Source organism: Poecilia formosa, unplaced genomic scaffold, assembly GCF_000485575.1.
Source record: "Poecilia formosa unplaced genomic scaffold, Poecilia_formosa-5.1.2 Scaffold73, whole genome shotgun sequence".
Lineage (NCBI taxonomy): Eukaryota > Metazoa > Chordata > Actinopteri > Cyprinodontiformes > Poeciliidae > Poecilia > Poecilia formosa.
The window spans coordinates 1,445,722-1,465,210 of NW_006800012.1; the positions used below are offsets into that span (position 1 = coordinate 1,445,722).

Below are 19,489 nucleotides of genomic sequence, written 5' to 3' on the forward strand. Positions count from 1 at the left end.
GCTTTCCTCTGTGATAAAATGGGGATTTTGTTTAAACACGACAGCTGATAAAAACATCACTGTAATTTAAAGACGTGTGTGTCATTATTGTGGATGTGTGATGGTCGGAGAGAAGAGTTAGAAGTGCTTATCACTGATCTAACTAATGATAGGACTCAGACCCTGCCTCCAGCAGGGTCACTCACAATAACAACAGACCCAAGGTGAACTAACAACTCAGTTTTTATAGTTAAAACATGAGTCTTAGGTTTAAAGGGAAAGAATAGGGTTACTGATAACAGTAAATGTAAAGTGCTCCAGCTGAGCTTAGAGTATATATATTTTAGTTTTAGATGATTATTGTCACTAGTGGCCTTTTTTCGTGACTTTGATGAAAGTTGTCAAAAGAAGAGAAAGACAAATGTGGCAGGAGGCCAGAGACCTGGAACTGGACCTAGGGCGACTTAAAGCAAAAACGTATGGCCTTTGCACACAGTGCGCCTGCTCCACCACCTGAGCCACCCAGCACCCTTAGCGCCCATTTCTAAGCCAGACACTTATGTTGAAAGTGCAAGTTAAAAAATGCACGGTGTGAATATCCGAATATGTCAAAGCCACAGGGTTAAGAATGCCGAATATAGAAAGTGAGTGCATGTAGAAAAAGCTGCATTTAAAGTCAGAGCTATGTGTTGGGTAATGTCAAATGCTGTCAGCCGATTTTGGTTGCTACAAACTAAGGCTTTGTTTCAAGTTGAGTCTGAAACTCTCTGCAAAAGATCATTTCATACCAGAGCACAGATCCATAATATGTTTAGATGGACCCGGTTGAAATACTGCAGGAACGGCCATGTCAACACTTTTTCTGAAGTAATTTCACATCAGCGGTTGAAAGGTGATCAGTGTTAGTTGCATATCCGTGTGTCATAACCTACACCACGTTTACACATATAGAGGTTACAAGGCTGTTGCGTTAAAGTTTAATATCTCAATTCATTTCAACATTTTCTAGCAGGCATTCGTCCTCAAAGTCTCTCGGCTGACAATCATGTTCATTTGTAGAAGGAAAGGCAATTAATGATACCAAAGAGCTCTGCTCTCACATCAAAGAAGCCTCATCATTGACTTCAAAGTTCTCCAAAACGCAATTAGCGCCACTCACCAATGGTCTCATTTGATTGAGTTCTGTAGAACACAGGATAAACAAACTGGACTTTGTGTCTTACGGAGTTGGCCACAGATATCGGGCGATTCCACCGTGACAAACCGATTTCATGCAAACCCAAAAAACAACCCCGATCAAACTCTTTCAAGTGCCAGTAACGCTGTCTAATGCATTTACAAAAGCTTTTCTCTCTCTCCTGACCTCCATTTATTGTTTTAATTGACTGTTGAATGCTCTGGCAACTGCCTGATAACAGTGTTATTGCGTTCATGATGCCTCCAATTATGCTGTCTGATGCCGTTTTAGACATGCCGGCTCCTTCAAATCGAATCATTCACATCCCCATCAGTGGTCTGGACGACAACCATCCCAACTTGGTGCTGAGCTTGGTGCTCTACTGTTTTTATTAGCTTGTTTGTGTCAAAGAAGAGTCACTACACTCAAGATGGAGCAGAGGTTTGTTTCACTTAACAGCATCTTGATGGTTCACACTGTCATTTGGATCACAGAAGTTTTGAAAGTCACTGTTTGCTCTTGCGGTTTGGTGTGAAACAGGCCTCGGCGTAACCTCACACCAGTACGTTGACGTCTTGGCGTATAAGCGTGTGAATCAGCGCTGTGGCAGAAGGCAAACCTACAGAATGTCAAACTCTGTCGATACTCCCAGGATGGAATCGCCCCAGGATGAGTTGTTTTCTGTCAAATCAGACATTGGAACCTGACAAAGAGCTCCTAATCAGGCTTATAGACGACGATGTTTCGGCTGATTTATGAGTCTCGCTTCCTTTCTTTAGCCGAGACGTTGCCTCTCTCTGCAGTAGCAGGGCTCGCCGCCAGTGCGTGTGTACTCCAGGACAAATAGGCAAGCCCAGCATGAGTCACACTCTGATGGGAGATTCAGATTCAGACACACACACACACACACACATGCACACAGCACATTAGTCTAAGCCATTGATTTTTCAATGAGATCTGATTCGCCATTAGAGCGGCCAGTCTTCGTTGTCAGGGTGAGAAAGAACAGATGACCACCATCGCTGAAAACATAGGAGGAGTTAGGGAGAAGAAAAGGAGGAGTGGGGAGATAAAGTGCTATTAAGACGGAGAGATGTGTGCGTGTATATGTGTGTGTCGGGTGTTCGCTCAAGGTGACTGCCGGAGATCACGGCAAACGCATACAAATGAGCTGGCCGAGCAGCAACGGAGAAAAGATGTGCGGTGAGTGACGCCGTCCGTGTCCGCTCTGATAGGTGACAATTTCAGTTTCCCCCGCTCTCCTTGGCCACAGCCGCTACGCCGTCTGTAGCGCCACTTCAGGTGACTGATGAGAGACATGAATTGGGCGATCTAGCTAACCGCCGCCCGACTCCAGAACCCCCGCTCTGTGTCTGCCACAACCTAACACTCCAAAGACGTCCTGTGAACACAAAGTGGGTGATTTCGCCAGCGAGAAGTCTGCAAGTTATGCAACCACTTCTGTATTTTTTCCCCCTCCCTCTTGTACTTATGTAACGCTGCAGTTTCTGAGTGGAAGATTCACCCCGCTGTACTGTTCTCCATGTAGCAGATGCCACAGCCGATCTCCACTCGCAGGCATTAGGCGTGCATTTTGACAGGCTGATTACCCATTCAGAGGCAGAATTACCCTCAAAGGGGAGATGCAGAGATATCTTCTGATAGTCTATCAGGCTCAGTAGCAGGCGCCTGTGGGACAACTTCAAAATAAGCCTCCAAATATTCATCCCTAACTGCAAATTAAACATGTATTTGAACATTAAGCAAATTAGAAAGCGCCACTTCTGCCGTGTACGAAATATTGAGTTGCTGTAACAACACAGAGAACCGTCGGACATGTGCGTGCGCATCCGTATGAGAAGTGATTGCTTTTTTTTGGTTAAGATGTGTTTATCAGGTGCGTCTCCCGCTCACTTTGCCCCACCGGCTGATTCATAAGCTCATAAATTATTGCAGGGAGGCATACTTACACTGGCACGTCAAGTTAGGCTCAAGCAGATCCGGGCTGTGATAGATCATTATTGGGGGAAATGGGGAAAGAAGCTGAGGAATAGTTTGCATTTTCCGCCACCCTGCGGGACTATTAATATGAAGTCTGTCAGAGCGAATTATCGACATCAGCAAATTCCTGAACTGGTCAAGCCGCTTTTTCTTCATTTTTTCTTTTCTTTTTTTTTTTTTGTAGTTTTTCGAGACACGTTGACTTAGCAGAAGCGCTAAATCCCAATGTTTCCTCATTCTACCTCGCTTGTTTACCCCCTTAGTTCATCAGATTGGGAGGTGTGTGTTGGTGATGAACCTTTAGGATTTGCTAGAGACGAAGCACCGTCTAATTGAGCTGTCTGTTGAAGAAAACAAAGAAGGGAAAGCTTCAAAACCGCCTTCACGGAGTCTCTTTTTCTATTTCCCCATTCTTAATTGACTAACTGTGTGTGTGCCGAGGAGAAACAAAGAAATCTTGAAGCGTTCAAAAGGAGCTTTGATCTCAAAGCACCTTAAGGCCCCAGAAGACCATCAAGGTTTCCTCTGTCCTTGTATCGCACTGTCTCTGTCTGCTCCTCCTCCTCCCTCTGCGCTTTCCCTTTTCTGTTCGCAATGATCAGCCAGAGCGCTCTGAGGTTTGCCAGATAACCCTGATGCACACACACTTGCGCACGCACACATACCGACGCACGCCCACTGCAGCCTCTGCCTCATTCTCATTCCCCTCTCGATGGCTGCGTTTACCTCGACGCACTCTCGCTTGCTGCAAGGTCATGTTGAAATATTTCAGACGGAAACGCTCTCCGTGTGCCGGTGCTGCTCTCCTCTCTGCCGTGGATTTCCAGAGCTGATTTAGTTTGTCTTTGAGGGGGAAAAAAATATCAAAACGAGGGGTAAATCTGATGGGAGGCCAGCAGGAACTGTGGATTCTACTCTGAAAATTAAGAAGATTCGACTCAAAAGTGAAATCTTAAATATTTTTGGAACAATTAAAGACTTTTTGCAACATAACACTTTCAAGAAATGTGTGTAAAGAGTGTTCAGACCCTCATGCTACAGTTTGACAGACCAACACAAATTAGTACATATTTCTGACATGGGAGAAATTAATGAAGTCTTTTGGGACACCAGTCCACCAGCTTTACTCATGTAGGGACTGACATTTTTGCTTATTCTTATTGAAAAATAGATAAGATAGAAAGTGTCTGTTTACATTGGTTTTCAAGTCTTATCTGAAATTGGATTTAAGACATTGACTAGGTCTTTATAACACATCATCAACCTTTATTTAATCAGATAAAAAAAAAACTCATTGAGATTAGGAATCTCTTTTGCCTGGCAAGTATCAGCAGCACAGTTATAAGTAGTCACTTACAGATAGACACACTTTCACTCAACAACAATATCATCGTAAAAACATAAATATATGGTGGAACATGAATATGCTTTGATTTAAACCAGGGGTTCCCAAACATTTCCGTGCCCTGGCCTCCCAAACGGCATACAAACAATTCTACAAAATATTTTACGAAACATCAACTTTTAAATGATTTTTCTCACTTTTTTCTCAATATTCAATAGTTACTATATTCATAGCTTAAGTCCTGCCTCATACCTTTTGATTTTAGCTATGCTAGCTTGAGGAGCAAAGCCTCTTGATAACTAGCAGCCGATCAGAAAGACGAGCATGCCAAATGACATTTCAGTCAATTACTTTAACTTATATTTTATAAAGATTAAAAACCATATTAGATTTTGTCATTTAAATATTTGATTAAGATCTTTAATTAAGAAATGTGTTAAGTTTAAAAAAACACACTTCTTATCTTCACTCAGGTTTTCTGAGGTCCCGTATCGCCCCCCGGTGGTCCCAGCCTGAAAAACACTGATCTAAACCATTCCTTTGTAGCTCTAAACGTTTAGCATTGTTTGGCTTTGTAGCTTGGTTTGATACTCTTAAACTTTTGAGGCCTTCACAGAACAGCTGGATTTGAACTGAAAATGAATCACACACAGTCAGACTCTATCAAGTGATTACAGCGGCAATCTGGTACCACAACTGCTGGTTTAGAGCTGAAATCTGCAAATACCTGACACCCCTCTAGTAACGCTCGTAACTTCCTACTATAACAGTCCAAACACCAAATATACCTGTAAATGGATTAGTACCATCTTGGTGCTATCACAGAATCAAACATCCACAGTTTTATTTATTTCCGGTCTTGCTGAGTACAGCCAATCGGTATCAAGAAAAATGAGCACCGCTTCTGGATTGGCTGCTTTATAAATACTAGCCAACAGCATGTCAAGTAGCATATCGCCATGGCGTTTAAGCTTCATTTGAATAATTCAGATGTGCTTCACAAAATTAATCAGCAACTAGGCAGATTTTCTGTGGATAATAAGTTACGTTCCATGGAAAAATCTGTGAACAGGTGAATCTGAGAATACAGAACAACAAATATGCAGGGGTCCACTGTCAATGACTTCAGAGGAAAATTTGCTGCACAACAATTTTATTTGCACTGCATGCCTCACTTTTTAGAAAAATAGCATCATGCATCATTATCCCTTGCTATTTTTGTGTTGTTCTGTCGCATAAAAATTTCAATAAAACATGCTACAGTTATGTTTTCTTACAAAGTGTGAAAAATCCAGATTGAAGAGATGTGAATACTTTGGAAAGTACTGTAAATTTGATATTTCCTGTTTTTACTCTCAAGTTTAAAAAAACAAAATCCCTTCCTCTCTGCGGCTGTAACAGCTAGAACGTTTTTGGCTGAAGCTGAATCTCCTTCCAATCTAAATCTACAGACTTCTTTTCTCTATTTCTCCCCGTGTCTCCTTGCCTCTGTAGACGTTTGAATGTTTCAACAAAGCTCGGCATCTCAAAGAGAGACGGCGTCTTCCTTGAGATTTAAATTGGACGTAATTGAAAGTGGATCGGTCTGCGGCGAAAAGCCCCCACCTCTGCCTCCGACTGACCTGCAGGAAGAGCCGCTGGGTGAGCTGGCCTCCAGATGAAAGCGGAGGCATGCGAGAGCCGGGCTCCTGACAACGGCTGACAGCCGCAGCAGATTAAGGGCCGCTAAGCGGCAGCCGAGAAGTGGTGGTGTTGAGCCGGGGCCTTACTTTAGGTTCCCCCCGCTCTCCTTTCATTTTCCACAGTTGCAGGCTTGACTGCACCCAGTCATTCAAACAGTGTTTCTCTTCCCCTCCTCCTCCTGTGTCTAGAGATATGTTCGCTTAAGGGAAATGGCCATTAAAATGTCATTACTGCATCACAGAAATCTGTTTTTTTTTTTTTGTTTTGTTTTTTGTTTTTTTCTTTTTGGTTCCCTGAGGCTTTCTGTTTTTTTTTTTTTTGTTTTGTTTTTTGTTTTTTTCTTTTTGGTTCCCTGAGGCTTTCTGTTGTAATGGGCTCGATACATGCCTTCTGCACGGAGAAGAACCCTAATGTTGCGGAACGCAAATGCTAATCTCTGTGTAAATATCACAAAAAATTCTATCTGCTTTCCAGTCTTAACGGTGCAGGTTCTTTCCGCTCTGCTCTTGTGAAATCGAATTAATTCTCCGAGCAAAAGCAAAAAAGGTGTAGTGATTACGGTCCCCCTGTGTGTGGGACCTGACGGGGACGATCGTCTTCCTCCTGGTGACGCAGCATCTGAACCGACTGCCATGATCTTAGCGATGATCGAGTTGCCATTCTTTTTGTCTTTTTTTTTTTTTCTTTTAAATTGCTGAGCGATAGTTTAGAAGTGCACAATAATAGTGAGCAGAGAGCCTGGGAGGGCTACTACATAACATGAATCAATTCATTAGGCACCTAAGAAGGTGGAAGCACTTTGCCATTTGAGCCTCTTTGCAGGGTGAGATCATCTGAGTGGAAGTCCATCAAGTGCCGCCGAGGGAAGCTTGTCTAAATCTGGTGTTGGCGTCCGGAGCCGGGGTCGCTTCCTGTTCCGCTCTAACGTCCACTCCCACAATCAACCACGAGTCCTGCTTTCTGAGCATGCTCAGTCCGTATAATCAGCACCGCCGAGTTGCAAATTTAGCTGATTTTTGCTGTTAGCTGATTTCAGTCGTGATAAATTTTGTCAGACGACGAAGTAAAACGATAATATTGTTGTTTTGAGAACATTCTGAAGTAATACAATGGTAATGGCATAATAACACAAGAACACATACTCAAAGATAAATAAATAAACGTCTAATACACTTATAAGACCAACAGAAACAAACAAAACAACAGAAACAACAAATAAAACGAATCATAAAGTCTATGTGAACACAAAGGCCAGATGAGACCAAATGAACCAGACTGAAAACTTTTAACATCCAGTTTTTGGTAGAAAGAGAAAAAAACACAAAAAAACTGTGCAAATGGAAATTGAGCTTGTTTTAACTTATCATGCAACTAATGGATTTGTAGCCTATTGTGATAGGCATATTTAATATTTGTTTCCAACGGCACATCACATAACATGCCAGAGTTTGACATAAAGGCTAGTTTTCATCATGTAGTTTCTTAAAGTAAAATCAGCATAAATACAATATACTACAGTCCAATACAGGAAAATTAACAAGCTTCTCCCAAAAGGAGAGAATAATAATAATAAATAAAAAGCATTTTTAATGTAAAACATATGTAGTTACAAATTTAAAAACATTAGAAGCCATGTAGCAGTTCACCACAATACAATACAGTCAGTTCATTTAAAAACATAAAATCATTAATGACTATGTTAATCATTAACATACCGTGCAACCTCTGCACTTATTTACTTAATGAACTCGCTCTTTCTGGCGCTTTATTGTCTTTTTTAAAGCTCTTAATCAGCCATGAATAATACAACATGGCTGCAAGCAAAAGTCGCGCGTTCACCTCTGAAACACTCGACATATGGGAAACGGCACAAATAAAATGCACATAGCTAATGAGATAATGGGATCAATGAAGTCGTCGCTGCAGAGTGTCACCCGGCTCCATTCTGCGGTTCTCCTCTGCGTTTTCTTTTGTGTTTTTTTTTTTTTGTTTTGTTTTGTTTTTTTTTTCCGGGCAGGGAGTTTTGTGAGTTTGAAACTGCGGCGGAGGAATCTCTGGCAGACAGACGGTGTGTCTGCTTGCCGTGTTTGTCTCCGGTGTGCTCCGCTTCCCCTCCCGCGCTGCTTGTTCCGTGGCTTTCTGGCAGCCTGTAAATGACTTTGACCTTTCCTGGGACTGAGGACAGGAACCATGGAGGCAGAGGAGAGAGATGGCGGGAGGAAAGAGTAGAGTAGGCGGTTGACTGTAATAAACTCGAAGCAGTGGGCGGCTGTCAACACTAATAAATGGGAAAGGGGTGGTGGGGGTATTGAGGTGAGGGGGTGGTTTGGCCGGAAGATGAATACTAAAGGTGCCTGAGTCCTCGGTAAGTACTGTCTCTTTTTTCCAGGCTGATGTGTGTGAGATCTGATGCTCACAGAGACGTTGGTCTGCTGGACATGAGGGCACTCTGCCTCGCTGCAGGAACCTACTGGATGGTACCTTTTGAGTTTCGGCCCTGGACAACAAAAAAGCACATCTATCTTGTGTGTAAATAAGTTGTCCAGCTACAACGAATAACTTAAATGCAGTCTTTTGTCAACTCCTGGCAGCTGCTGTCAGTTATCCATCCATATTTTAAATCCACTTCTATCTGCCAAAGTGTTTTACTTACTAACATGTTTTTTTTTTCTTCTAAAATCCTGTTATCCAGTGAATGTTAAAGAAATGATCATTTAGGAGGGAGATTTGTTTGGGTGTTGATTGCTAAAATATGGCACATGTAAGTGGTGTGAGCTGTTTTTCAATTTGAGTCTTTTTGTTTTCCAGTATCACAGGAGTTCCTCAGATCTGCTTGTTTGGCCCTGCTCATTGCTATTTATATGAATATCCTTTGTGAAAATTTCTCCTGAATTTTGCTTTTAAGCAGAAGTTACTACTAAGTTTTATTTTTTTAATTTTGCAAGTGAACTAAAATCCATGTTAAATGCAAAAAGATCAACCTAATGATCACAAATGGTGAACTGTTGGCGTCTGAACTCGGTTCAGTCTTGATTTGTCACCCAAAGATTTGATTCCTGCAAACCTTGTCGTTTTTTGATTTGTTCATGAATGTCGTAGTCTGACAAGTTTGAAAACCACCTGCTGCTGTTCTTTGTGTTTCATGGTTGACTGTGAAATGCCTGTACATGTCTATTCTCTACAGGCTGCTGCTAAATGAACATTCTTGTATTTCTGCACACGCTGAATGGTTGTTTTTTTGGGGGTTTTTTTTTTACAAAACAAATTCTGCTTTCTCTGTTAATTTCTATCCATGTGTTTGTGTCAACACAGCAAAGAGAATTCTCCAACTCATCTGATAACTGTCCTTGCAAACCATCTAGAAGCTAACAATATTTTTTTTCTCAACAAAAGAAAATGCCTTATTGTTGTGGTTAAAACCAGAACACAGGTTGTAACTGTTGTCAGGAAAACCTTAATGGGCGAGTAAAAAAAATAAAATAAATAAATCGTAATATCCTAAAAGTCATCCATTCATCCATTGACTAATAAAAGTACATTTTCAATCAATATTGAAGGCAACAAGTCCAAGAGAGTGAGACATTGCTTTCCTTAGTAAGGGATGTATTGTCTGTTCTCTGAGTTGTGGCTCTGCCTCTGGACCTCTTCTCAGTGGGAGATCCTATAGCAAGGGTCTCCAACTCTTACAGGTTTTAGATGCATCCCTGCTCCTACCCAGCTCATTAGCCTGATTGCATCCTGAAGAGATAATTCAACCAATTAATTCAGGTGGGTTGCAGTGGGGATCTAAAACCTAAAGAACAGTAGATCCGTAGGACCAGGTTTGGAGACCCCAGTGCTATGGTAACATGTACGCCCAATAAGAGGTCCGAACAACTTGACCTGACTCGTTGAGTGGCATAGCAACGGTTCATGATCTGGATCTCAGTCATTTGCTTTAGTGTGTAGAACTGGAAATGTTTTCAGTTTCACTCTCACAGCTTGACAGCTGAAGATGTTCATACAACAAGAGATGAGCTGGGGGCCTTGTGTCGCATTGCCTGAGCCACAGTCACCCAATAGGAAGGAGGGGGACCTATGTTTAGGACTAATCAACCGAGAGCAAAATTCCGATTTGTCTTGAGCGTCTTCTAACAAAAGTTGTCTTTGCTCTCCGTTTGTAGGAACGGGGAAAGGTCGGCGTGATCTTCAACGTGGGAACAGACGACATCACCATCGAGGAGAGCGCGGTGATGGTGAGCGACGGCAAATACCATGTGGTGCGATTCACACGCAGTGGCGGCAACGCCACGCTGCAGGTGGACAACCAGCCTGTCATTGAACGTTTCCCCTCAGGTAGGCCCCGGACCCCTGCTCTGGGGTTACGTAAGCTAGAACATCAGGGTAATGAACTTTGCTGATACATTTGGAAGAACACATTGGAGAGAGAAAGTAACTATTACCTCCTCTACCTTGTTTTATTCAAAGGTAGTTTTGAATTGGCTTTATTTTATTTAAAATTTTGTTTGTTTTTTCCTTTTTTTTGTGACCCTTAGAGAACGCCTGTTTTATTCAAACAGATTAAGTCAAGTTCTGGTCCAAAAGGCAGGAAGAACCAAACAGCCTTCCTGAGGCAAGTAATCTTCCATCTAACAGCATCAGCTCTGTGCAGTTAGTCTACCATTGTAGCCGCTGGCACTGTGGAGCCAGGACTTGAATGGAGGTCAGCTGAATGCTAATATCCCAGGCAGGGAAGCCAAAAAAAAAAAAAATGAAGGAAGAGAAACTTTTCATCCCGTGAAAGTATGAGGTGACGTTTCCAAATCCTGCTTTGGCTTCTGTGTATAGAGAAGCTCAACGTTATTCCAACATATGACATTTAAATGAGACCAAACACCCTGTGAGTCACTGCTGGCAGTGTGCTAATTCCCCCACCAGTCGTTAAAGCATAATCACGCTTTTCTATTTCTGCCTGAATTTCCAGCCTATTTCTGGTGATTCAGAAGCTCAGAGTGAATTTCTCTCTCCGACGTGCGTCTCCCTCCCTCCTGCTGTACGTGGTTGTTCAAAGGAAAGCGCCTCTTATTTCTGTTCCCAACATGAGTTTTGCATATGGGTAAACACCGGGGGTAAGCCGGACTCTCAGCCTGCATTAATGATGATGTTGAAACTAAGCAACCTGAATACGAAATGAGGATCCCACCTCCCTTCCTCCTGTCCCAGCCTCGTCAATATCACCTTTCATCTCCATTATCTAAAAGTGCTTCCCTTGTAACGGCATTGTTCGAACACACGGGGAGAGGGGCTGCTAATGCGGCCGTGATATTTCCTCTTGTTGACATGAGGTTCGGAACGAAGACCGTGACATTCATCGCCACAGCAGTGATCCCGTATTGGGTGGAGGGGGGCACAGAAAGGGGGGCTCAGTTTTGGCATTGAGAGAAGCGCGTTCTGTCGCTCATCCATCAGCACAGTGAGGCCAGACTGAGGGGCATGCATCACAGCCAGAGGAGGAAGCGCCTTGTGACAGTTCACTCTTTTCACTTGTTATTATGATGGAAATGCAGCCCTTTTCACCGCCGAGCGCGCTCCAAAGATAGCACTCTGCCGCTTATAGGAGAACAGCAGAGCAGCCTGTTAACACCGACAACTTCCATGTCATCATCCGGATTGAGGTTTTGTTTCATCAAGAAACATGAATGCACAGAACATAATGTATTCTTTTTCTTCTTTTCTTTTTTTTTTACCCCCCATTCCTTCCGCCCTCCACGCTACCACCACCGCCGCCGCATTGTTGTTGTTGTCCTCATCAAACGCTTCTTTCCTTTTCCTACCGCTGATCAACATGTGACGGCTGTTGTTTTGTTTTTGTCTGTTAGTTTATCTGATGAGTTCTGGGTTTGCCCTCCTGGTGGGGGTTTGGAGCTTAAATGAAGTTTGAGAAGGTTATGAGGATGGCAAGAGGAAAACGGATGAGCTCGGATTCATCTACATTAGCCAGATTCGCTCAAACCATTTTTTTTATTTTTATTTTGGGTGGGGACTTCAATCTAAAAGACTCCTGGTTTTCACTTTCTGGCTCAGTGGCATCCTGGTAAAAGCAGATTAGTTACACTTTAAGGGAGCAATGCTTAGAGGAGGCTGGGGTGTAAAAAAAAACAGCAACAACAAACAAACAAAGAAGAAAAATGTGTGCAAAAGAGAGGAGGGATGATGGAGGGAGGGGCGGAGGTGGAAACTTTGACAAATGAGGTGCACAAAAAAAGGGTGTGATGAGAAAGCCAGTGAACAGGGCAAATATAACACCTACTGTTTGGGCAGAAGAGGAAGAGATTTTAACAAATCTCAATTTGGGGGTTTATTCAGTGGTAGGCACCAGCCTAACCCTAAAGCATTAACCATAAACGTTCGTTCTGCTAACATTAAAGTGCTGCACCAACATGGTCACAGAAGCTAGTGCTAAAGCGCTAGCTTCAAGTTAAATTATGTCTGCCCTTGAAATACTGCCACACTCGAGCACTGACTTAATTTGATGTTATAATTTACATGTTCCTTAATGCTCTGTTCATATCTAGTTTTCTACTATCTTCTACTGTCTTCCTATGGCGAGAAAAGGGCTAGCATGAGGAGAGGAAAAGGAACAGCTGCGTAAACAGTCTTCACCCACTTCAAAATAAGGTCATAAATATAAATGTGTGGCTACTTGAAGAATTTTAAAGAGTCAATAACCAAATCTTCAACCAGGATGTCAAATTTTATTCAGCTGAAAGTTTAAAAAACAGCTAAGTAAATTAGCGCTTTCAAAATTATTCAGGAGAATTGGTTTAGGGGAAAAAAAGTGCGCTAAATGTTTTCAAAGTTGGCAAAAGCGCTAAATGTAAAATTAGTTCCACTGTAGGTGCCTTAGCCGATTAGCGGACGTGAACGTAACCACTGGGTTTTTGCAATTAGGTTCAACTAATCCATAATATTCTGAGTTGTTTCTAATGCAAAAAAAAAGAAAAGTCAATTTGTTCTTACAATCTTAAAGGTTTTGTGAACCTCAACCTCAAATAAGAACAGAATCCTCCATGTTAAGCTTCTGATTTGTCTTTTCAGAACAAAATCGCCAAATCACACAAATTCCAACACAGCAAATGAGCATGACATGCATCAGTTTCATAGTAAGAAGAAAGTTGCAAAACAGTGCCACATTTTTTAAATGATCGGTGGTTCTGTGATTTGTTCAAAGATCAACTTAGAGGATTAAGCATGTAGCACGTGGGTTCCAAAACAGCCTTCTACACTATATTTAAGTTCATTTGCCTTCAGTGTTGCACATTTGGCGTAACCCTGACAGTCACTTCATGTGTAGGGAAGTGTCCTGACTGTGACCAACCACAACTCAAAAAAGCAACACAGAATAAAATGAAAATGTACCAAACTTTTTCTTCTAAATTCAAGCAATATGTGTAAATCAATCATAATGACGTCAGAGGAGCCACGGTGAGACGCCACATCACACAAACTCTGACAATTTACCTTCTTTCATTAGCGCTGACTTCTCACTTTGTAAAGTCAATGCAACCCTTTCAGATTCCTGCTTCAGTTTTTCAAAAGCGAAAGCTTTATCTAATTCAGCTCGCCCTCGCAGACGTTCCAATGCCAGAAACTTCTCCTACAGCCTTCACTACCTTAACATCTCTTTTTGCTGTTCGTAGTTCAAAGACACATCAAAGAGTGAGCACCGAGTTACCGAATCCTCAGGCAAATTAGAGGATGACACCTTCGGCAATGTCAAAACTCCCATTTCAATAAGCTTCTCTCTTAAGATTACCCCAACATTTTCCTTCTAACCGTTTGTCTGCAACACACTTTTCTTAGAGCTCAGCAGTCTTTACCAGTCATGGCTAAGAAGTAGGTGGTGCAAAACTGTTTAGGTCGAGGGGGAAAAATGATTGCAGTTGCATTGATGCCAGCCTTGTTTAGCCTGTTTTAATAAAGCTCTAGTTCGTTTGCCTAGGAAGTCCGGTTCATTTTTGGGGAGGTGTGAATGCACAATCGAACTCTGATGTGAAGCAAGAAAGTGAACTCTGGTCCCCTTTAAAACTTAGGTTTCGGTTCGGTTGCAGTGAACTCTGGCGTGCTTCAAAAGCAAAATGGATGGAAAGCTCTCCAAGAGCAGGAAGTGGACTATCATGTCGTTTCCTTCAGTGGTTCTTAGCGCAGCGCCACCACGGGTGAGGGAGAGAACCGGTTCTTCAAACGGTTTGGTTCATTTGACACACCAGCTGAAAATGTAACATGTCACAATTTTGGTCTCCAACCGACCCAGTTTACCGGACTATTGGGTGTGAAAACACCCTAAAATGCAGACCATGACTAATGGCACCAAACAAAACATTTAAACTGAGCATCACCTCTGAATACCTACTAAAATCTCAATTCTAGTCTTCAGAGATCAGTGACGCAACCTGTGGTGTGGCAAAATGACCAGCAACTGGCAACCCTACACAAGACTTCTGCTCTAGTCATGTAACCTCACACTCCTGTCTGAGATACACTGAAACCCACAAGGGGACCGGCCTAATTGATCAATAAACTTATTTGCACTATTCAGAAAATAGTCAACGCTCTTGGCTTTTAGTTCTTTTGACACTCTTAGGGGAAATTAGGTACAAAGTAAACAAATTACCTGAGAATGAAATGAAAGGAAATGAAACGCAAAGAGTAGAAAACACAAGCATCCTTACTGACCTAACAACGATATTTTTCCTCCACTTGACATCAGTATTGCTTAGCCCACAGTTTAATACTTTAACAAAGTACTACACAAGCATCACTACTTGATCAAATATACATTCATCCTTCTGTTTCATACTGTTTAGCTGAAGAGTAACATATAGTAATAACTTCATAGCTTTATTTTCTTTATAAAACAAAAAGAACTAAGAAGGAAGGAGGGGAGTAACTCCCAGGATGTGACTCTTAGGGTTTTATGTGGAGACCCTGGCCAGTTGCCTCTCGTTTCATCAACGCCAATTGAAAAACTGTGAAATATGCTAGGTTCCATTTGTAGTCAGAACTCGTAAATTCTGACCTATGAGTTGGAAAAATCAACTGGAAGGCTGGCCAGCTGCAGTATACTCACTGGCTGAGTACCCAAAGCTCAGTGATTTTATGGTTTTAAAACCAACTGTTACCCACTAGCCCTAAGAGAAGTCTTTTTTTAGCTGGCAACACAAAAAGGACCTAGAAAGAACCACTTCCTTTCTTACTTCTAAGTAAAAGTCTCAAACATTCATATCCGAGACTCTTGACAAAGGCTTAGACTTAACAAAACAAATCACACATTGGTGACAACTGGGTAGAGTTAAGACAGGGTTGACTTAAATGCCATTGTTGCATCTTGTGCCTCGAGATCTTGTTAACCCCCGTAACGACAGGATGTATTTTGTAAACACTTTTGCGACGTGAAAATAAATTCGTACAATCCAGATTGTAATTCTCTAAATGAGAAAAACAATACTCAATACCCACAGGCTGGGTCAGTTTTGTTTTCTGCATGCAGTGTTACTAGAATGCTGTGCCTGTTTCAGTAGAACCCGATTTAAGAGGTTGTCGTGAAAGGTGTCTTCAACCAGGAGTTCAGTTTTGGCATAGCAGGTTCCAAATTTGTCTAATCCCTTAAAAAACAAGGACATGCAGCTTCCTGTTTAATCTCCTTCCCTGGAGGGGTTGTCATGGCCGGCATCAGGCAGTCTCATTGGGATACCATGTCATTGTAAGGCCTGCCACAATGTTTTGCACGTTCAGAAAGTTACATGAGCATATTTTTTTTGTCTCAGCTTGAGCAGAATAAATGGTCCCATAGGGCAAGCAGAGGACGAGGCTTGCCTACTTAAAAGAAACGAGACAAAAGAAGACAGTGGTACGTTATCATTTTCATACACACACTTATGCTAATAGACGGCCTCGCTCCCTAACGTTTGTCGGATCCGGGGCCGGTTGTGTAGTTTTCCTCAAAAGGCTCCCTCTGAGGTCTGCATTCGTAACCGGATAATGTGGAGAGACAAGATGTTGACAGCAATCACAGCCGTCATGGGTCAGGAGCATTCCATGGCAACGCAACACGTCGTCTGATGTCCCACGAAGTGATGTTTGCCGTCCTGAGGGGAGTCTGGGTCTGGTTCGCATCTGATCCTACGTGTGACAGTGCGTGTGTCCGCGTCGCACAGCGCATTGGCTATGTATCCAGTTTTTTTTTCTGTGCCTCGGTTGTTGGTGTGTGTACACGCATGCGTGCACATGACGGACGGAGAGCAGACGAAAGGTGTCGGACGGAGGGGGGAGGAGGAGCCGGGCCAGCTAATTCCATATGTCAGGTGTCCCCGTTGGCTGCCGCGGCAACAGTTAGTGGCGCATCCCCACCTCTCGTATTCCCAAAATGGCCTGAGCTGAGGCTGGATGAAAGCAGCCCGGCGTCACCCCGACAGCAGCGAACCGGGCGCGCATAAACAGGCCGACGTTGGCGGCGCTTCCGTGTAACACGATAATGGTGCAATTTCACACACAATTTTCTTTTATTCTTTAAGAATAGTACTTTCTGATGGATCAAAGAAGGCGATTATTTTCAGATCCACAATTTACAACAACATAGCAGCTGAGTCAATGTTCAGAGTCAGACTGCTTCAGTCTTTCTTTTTTTTTTTGTTTCTGTGCTGAATTCTATTTTTGTTGGACAGCTAAAGTTGGTTCACACACTGACCTCACTTCTACTGTCAACATCTCACAATATTTGAGTGATGGAAAACAGGCAGCCAAATCACAGAGTAACAAACGTTTTGGTAGCACCGTATTTGAAGGCCTGTGCATAAGACTGACATGGCATTACACCTGTTATGAACAAGGAGTCTTTTGGTAAATAATGACACTTTTAATTCAAAGTTGCAGTCATATTTTATCATTGATTTTCAACGTTGTGCTTTGATGCTGTGCTCTGCAATTACGTCCAGGTAGTTCTTTGAGATTTTTGCTAATGAAAAGTACATAATAAATTAAAATTATTATTACTATTATTATTATTGTTATTGTAAGTTGACACTTTTAATTTACATTTAATGCACGCTTTAATGTAGCTTTGCATTAAAATGGCATTATTTATGGAATAATGCAAAGTTGTCACTTTTAATGCAAGTTTGCATTAAAAGTGTCATTACTTGCCGAATGACGCTTCATGACAACAGTCATAAATATTCATGAATTTCATGTTCATGACAGATGTTATGTCATGTTTATGACAGTGTAATGCCAGTCTTATTCACACCCCTTCAAATAAAGCGTTACAATGTTTTCACTCATTAAATTAATAAAACCTGAGAAGTCACATTGCTGAATTCAGTAAATACTTTAGCAAATATCTCGCCTTTGGTTCTGATCTGATGTGATGAATTGGTGAGAATAACCTTGTGATTGTAAACTACCTCTGTCATGGGACCATCGGCCCATTTCGGTTCTTCTATGGTCCGTATTTGTTCAAATGATTCAACCCAAAATTTCTACAAATCAGTTTGTACAAATGCTGATAACAATGTGCAGAAGGCCTTCAGATAAATTCTTTTATTGCAGTAGCATTAATACAGAGAAAATTGTGGACAAATCCAAACTTTAATTGGAGTATATATTTATACAGTGAAGACAAAAAAAAGATCTTATGTTAAAAATAGACTTTCTTTCAATAAAGTAATATTAGTGGCACTATTATTGATTTCCCTGCTGTCAACTTTAACATCTGTTAAAGTTTGAAAATACATAGAAGAATCTCTGACAAGCACATGGATAATTTAGATCATTTAGATCTAAATTATCCATGTAGATCATTCCAGATTCTAGATTATTCTAGATGATTTCTTTCGAGTCTTCATTTCCTTTCAATTTATTAAAGACCTAAATTTAAGTTAGTTTACATTTGTTTTTTATGTAATGTGACCAATAGCACATGACGTAATGGTTTTTGTCAGCCATTAAAATAAAAACTTACACATCCCACAGGTTGCAGGCATTTTGTCTTAACTGTGTTTTACTCTTCTTTTAAAAAAAAAAGAAGGCAAAGTTTAACCAAATTTCCTCATTGGCTCAGACACACCTCTTTATTCCTGTACTTGCAGACATGACAGTAGCTGTTACGAATGTGCACAAAACTTTGTCCATATTCTGCTAATGTTGGAAAATAAACTTATTTTGCAATTGGGTTGTTTCAGTTAAATAAGAAACACAATTAAAATCACTTATGAAAAAGTTTGTTCACATGGAAAGTTGTAGTTTTACATTGTAGTTTTGCAAAATACACACATTTCAATACTGGTGAAAAACCTCATCTTTCCGCCTTTTTTTTTTTTTTTTTTTTTTTTTAATTGCCATTTCAAAGTTGTCGTATTTCCATTAAGCCAATTTCAGCCACTCCATTTTATTTTACTGACTAGGTAGAGGTGTTAACTTTAGACAAGTGAAGCTAGCTCATCTGTACACTGAATGTTGAATCATTTGCGAGATGAGTAACATTGAACACATCACATCCCCACTGTTCCACCAGCTGCTTTGACCAGCATTCCCTGCCCTGTTTTAGTGTTAATTCTGCCGCTCTTAATTGAAGCACACGACGAACCGCACAGTCTGTCTCCCTTTTCATCACGAAATGTGCCTTCACCCGAGATCTTCAGAGCTCCTCTCTGCCAAACACGGCGCTCAGACTCTCAGAGGAGAGGTCAGCGTTAGTGAGTGAGGGGCCGCCAGCAGCAATAATCCCCCTCTTACAAGAAGCCGGCTGCCCTTTCAAAAGCTGCTCCAGAAACTAGCAGAAAGGCAGAGCTCCAAGGGAGAAAATGTTTCACAGTGGTCAAGTACCATGTGTAGCTCTCCATTTGTTTGTTGCTATTGAGTCACATGTATAGGTACATGTAGAGTGTGTTGCTATATGCAGCTGCCAAGGAGACAAGCCTGCTTTTTAGAGCCACTTAGCATGAGACGTCCAAGTTTTCTGAAGGTCTTGTGAACGGCTTTATTGTTGTGTTGCTGCATTTCAATAACTGATAGAGGATTTTAAAATAAAAAATTAAACCACTTGTATGAAACCTCTACTTTATACAAACAAATAAGTATTCGGATGGATAGATGAACCCATCGTTTTGTCTGCACATAAACGACTCACGGAAAGCCATCTTAAATTATATCTTTAGGCACTTTGTCGCAGCCTGTCACGCAAACACATAATTTGTTCCAATCTTTTTCGCTAAACCCATGAAAATGTCAAACATAATGCAGCTTGACTGGCATAAAATAGTATTTTT

At 41.6% G+C, this 19,489-nt stretch overlaps 1 protein-coding gene across 9 annotated transcripts in view; it reads left to right on the forward strand.

Moving 5' to 3' along the window:
- Window positions 1-19,489, forward strand: part of nrxn2b (neurexin 2b) — a 703,630-nt gene that overhangs the window by 621,428 nt on the left and 62,713 nt on the right. For all 9 annotated transcript variants that reach the window (XM_016673326.1, XM_016673332.1, XM_016673331.1 and 6 more), the window contains one exon: window positions 10,349-10,520. In XM_016673326.1, the coding sequence (XP_016528812.1) occupies window positions 10,349-10,520 (172 nt within the window). The remainder of the gene's footprint in view (window positions 1-10,348; window positions 10,521-19,489) is intronic.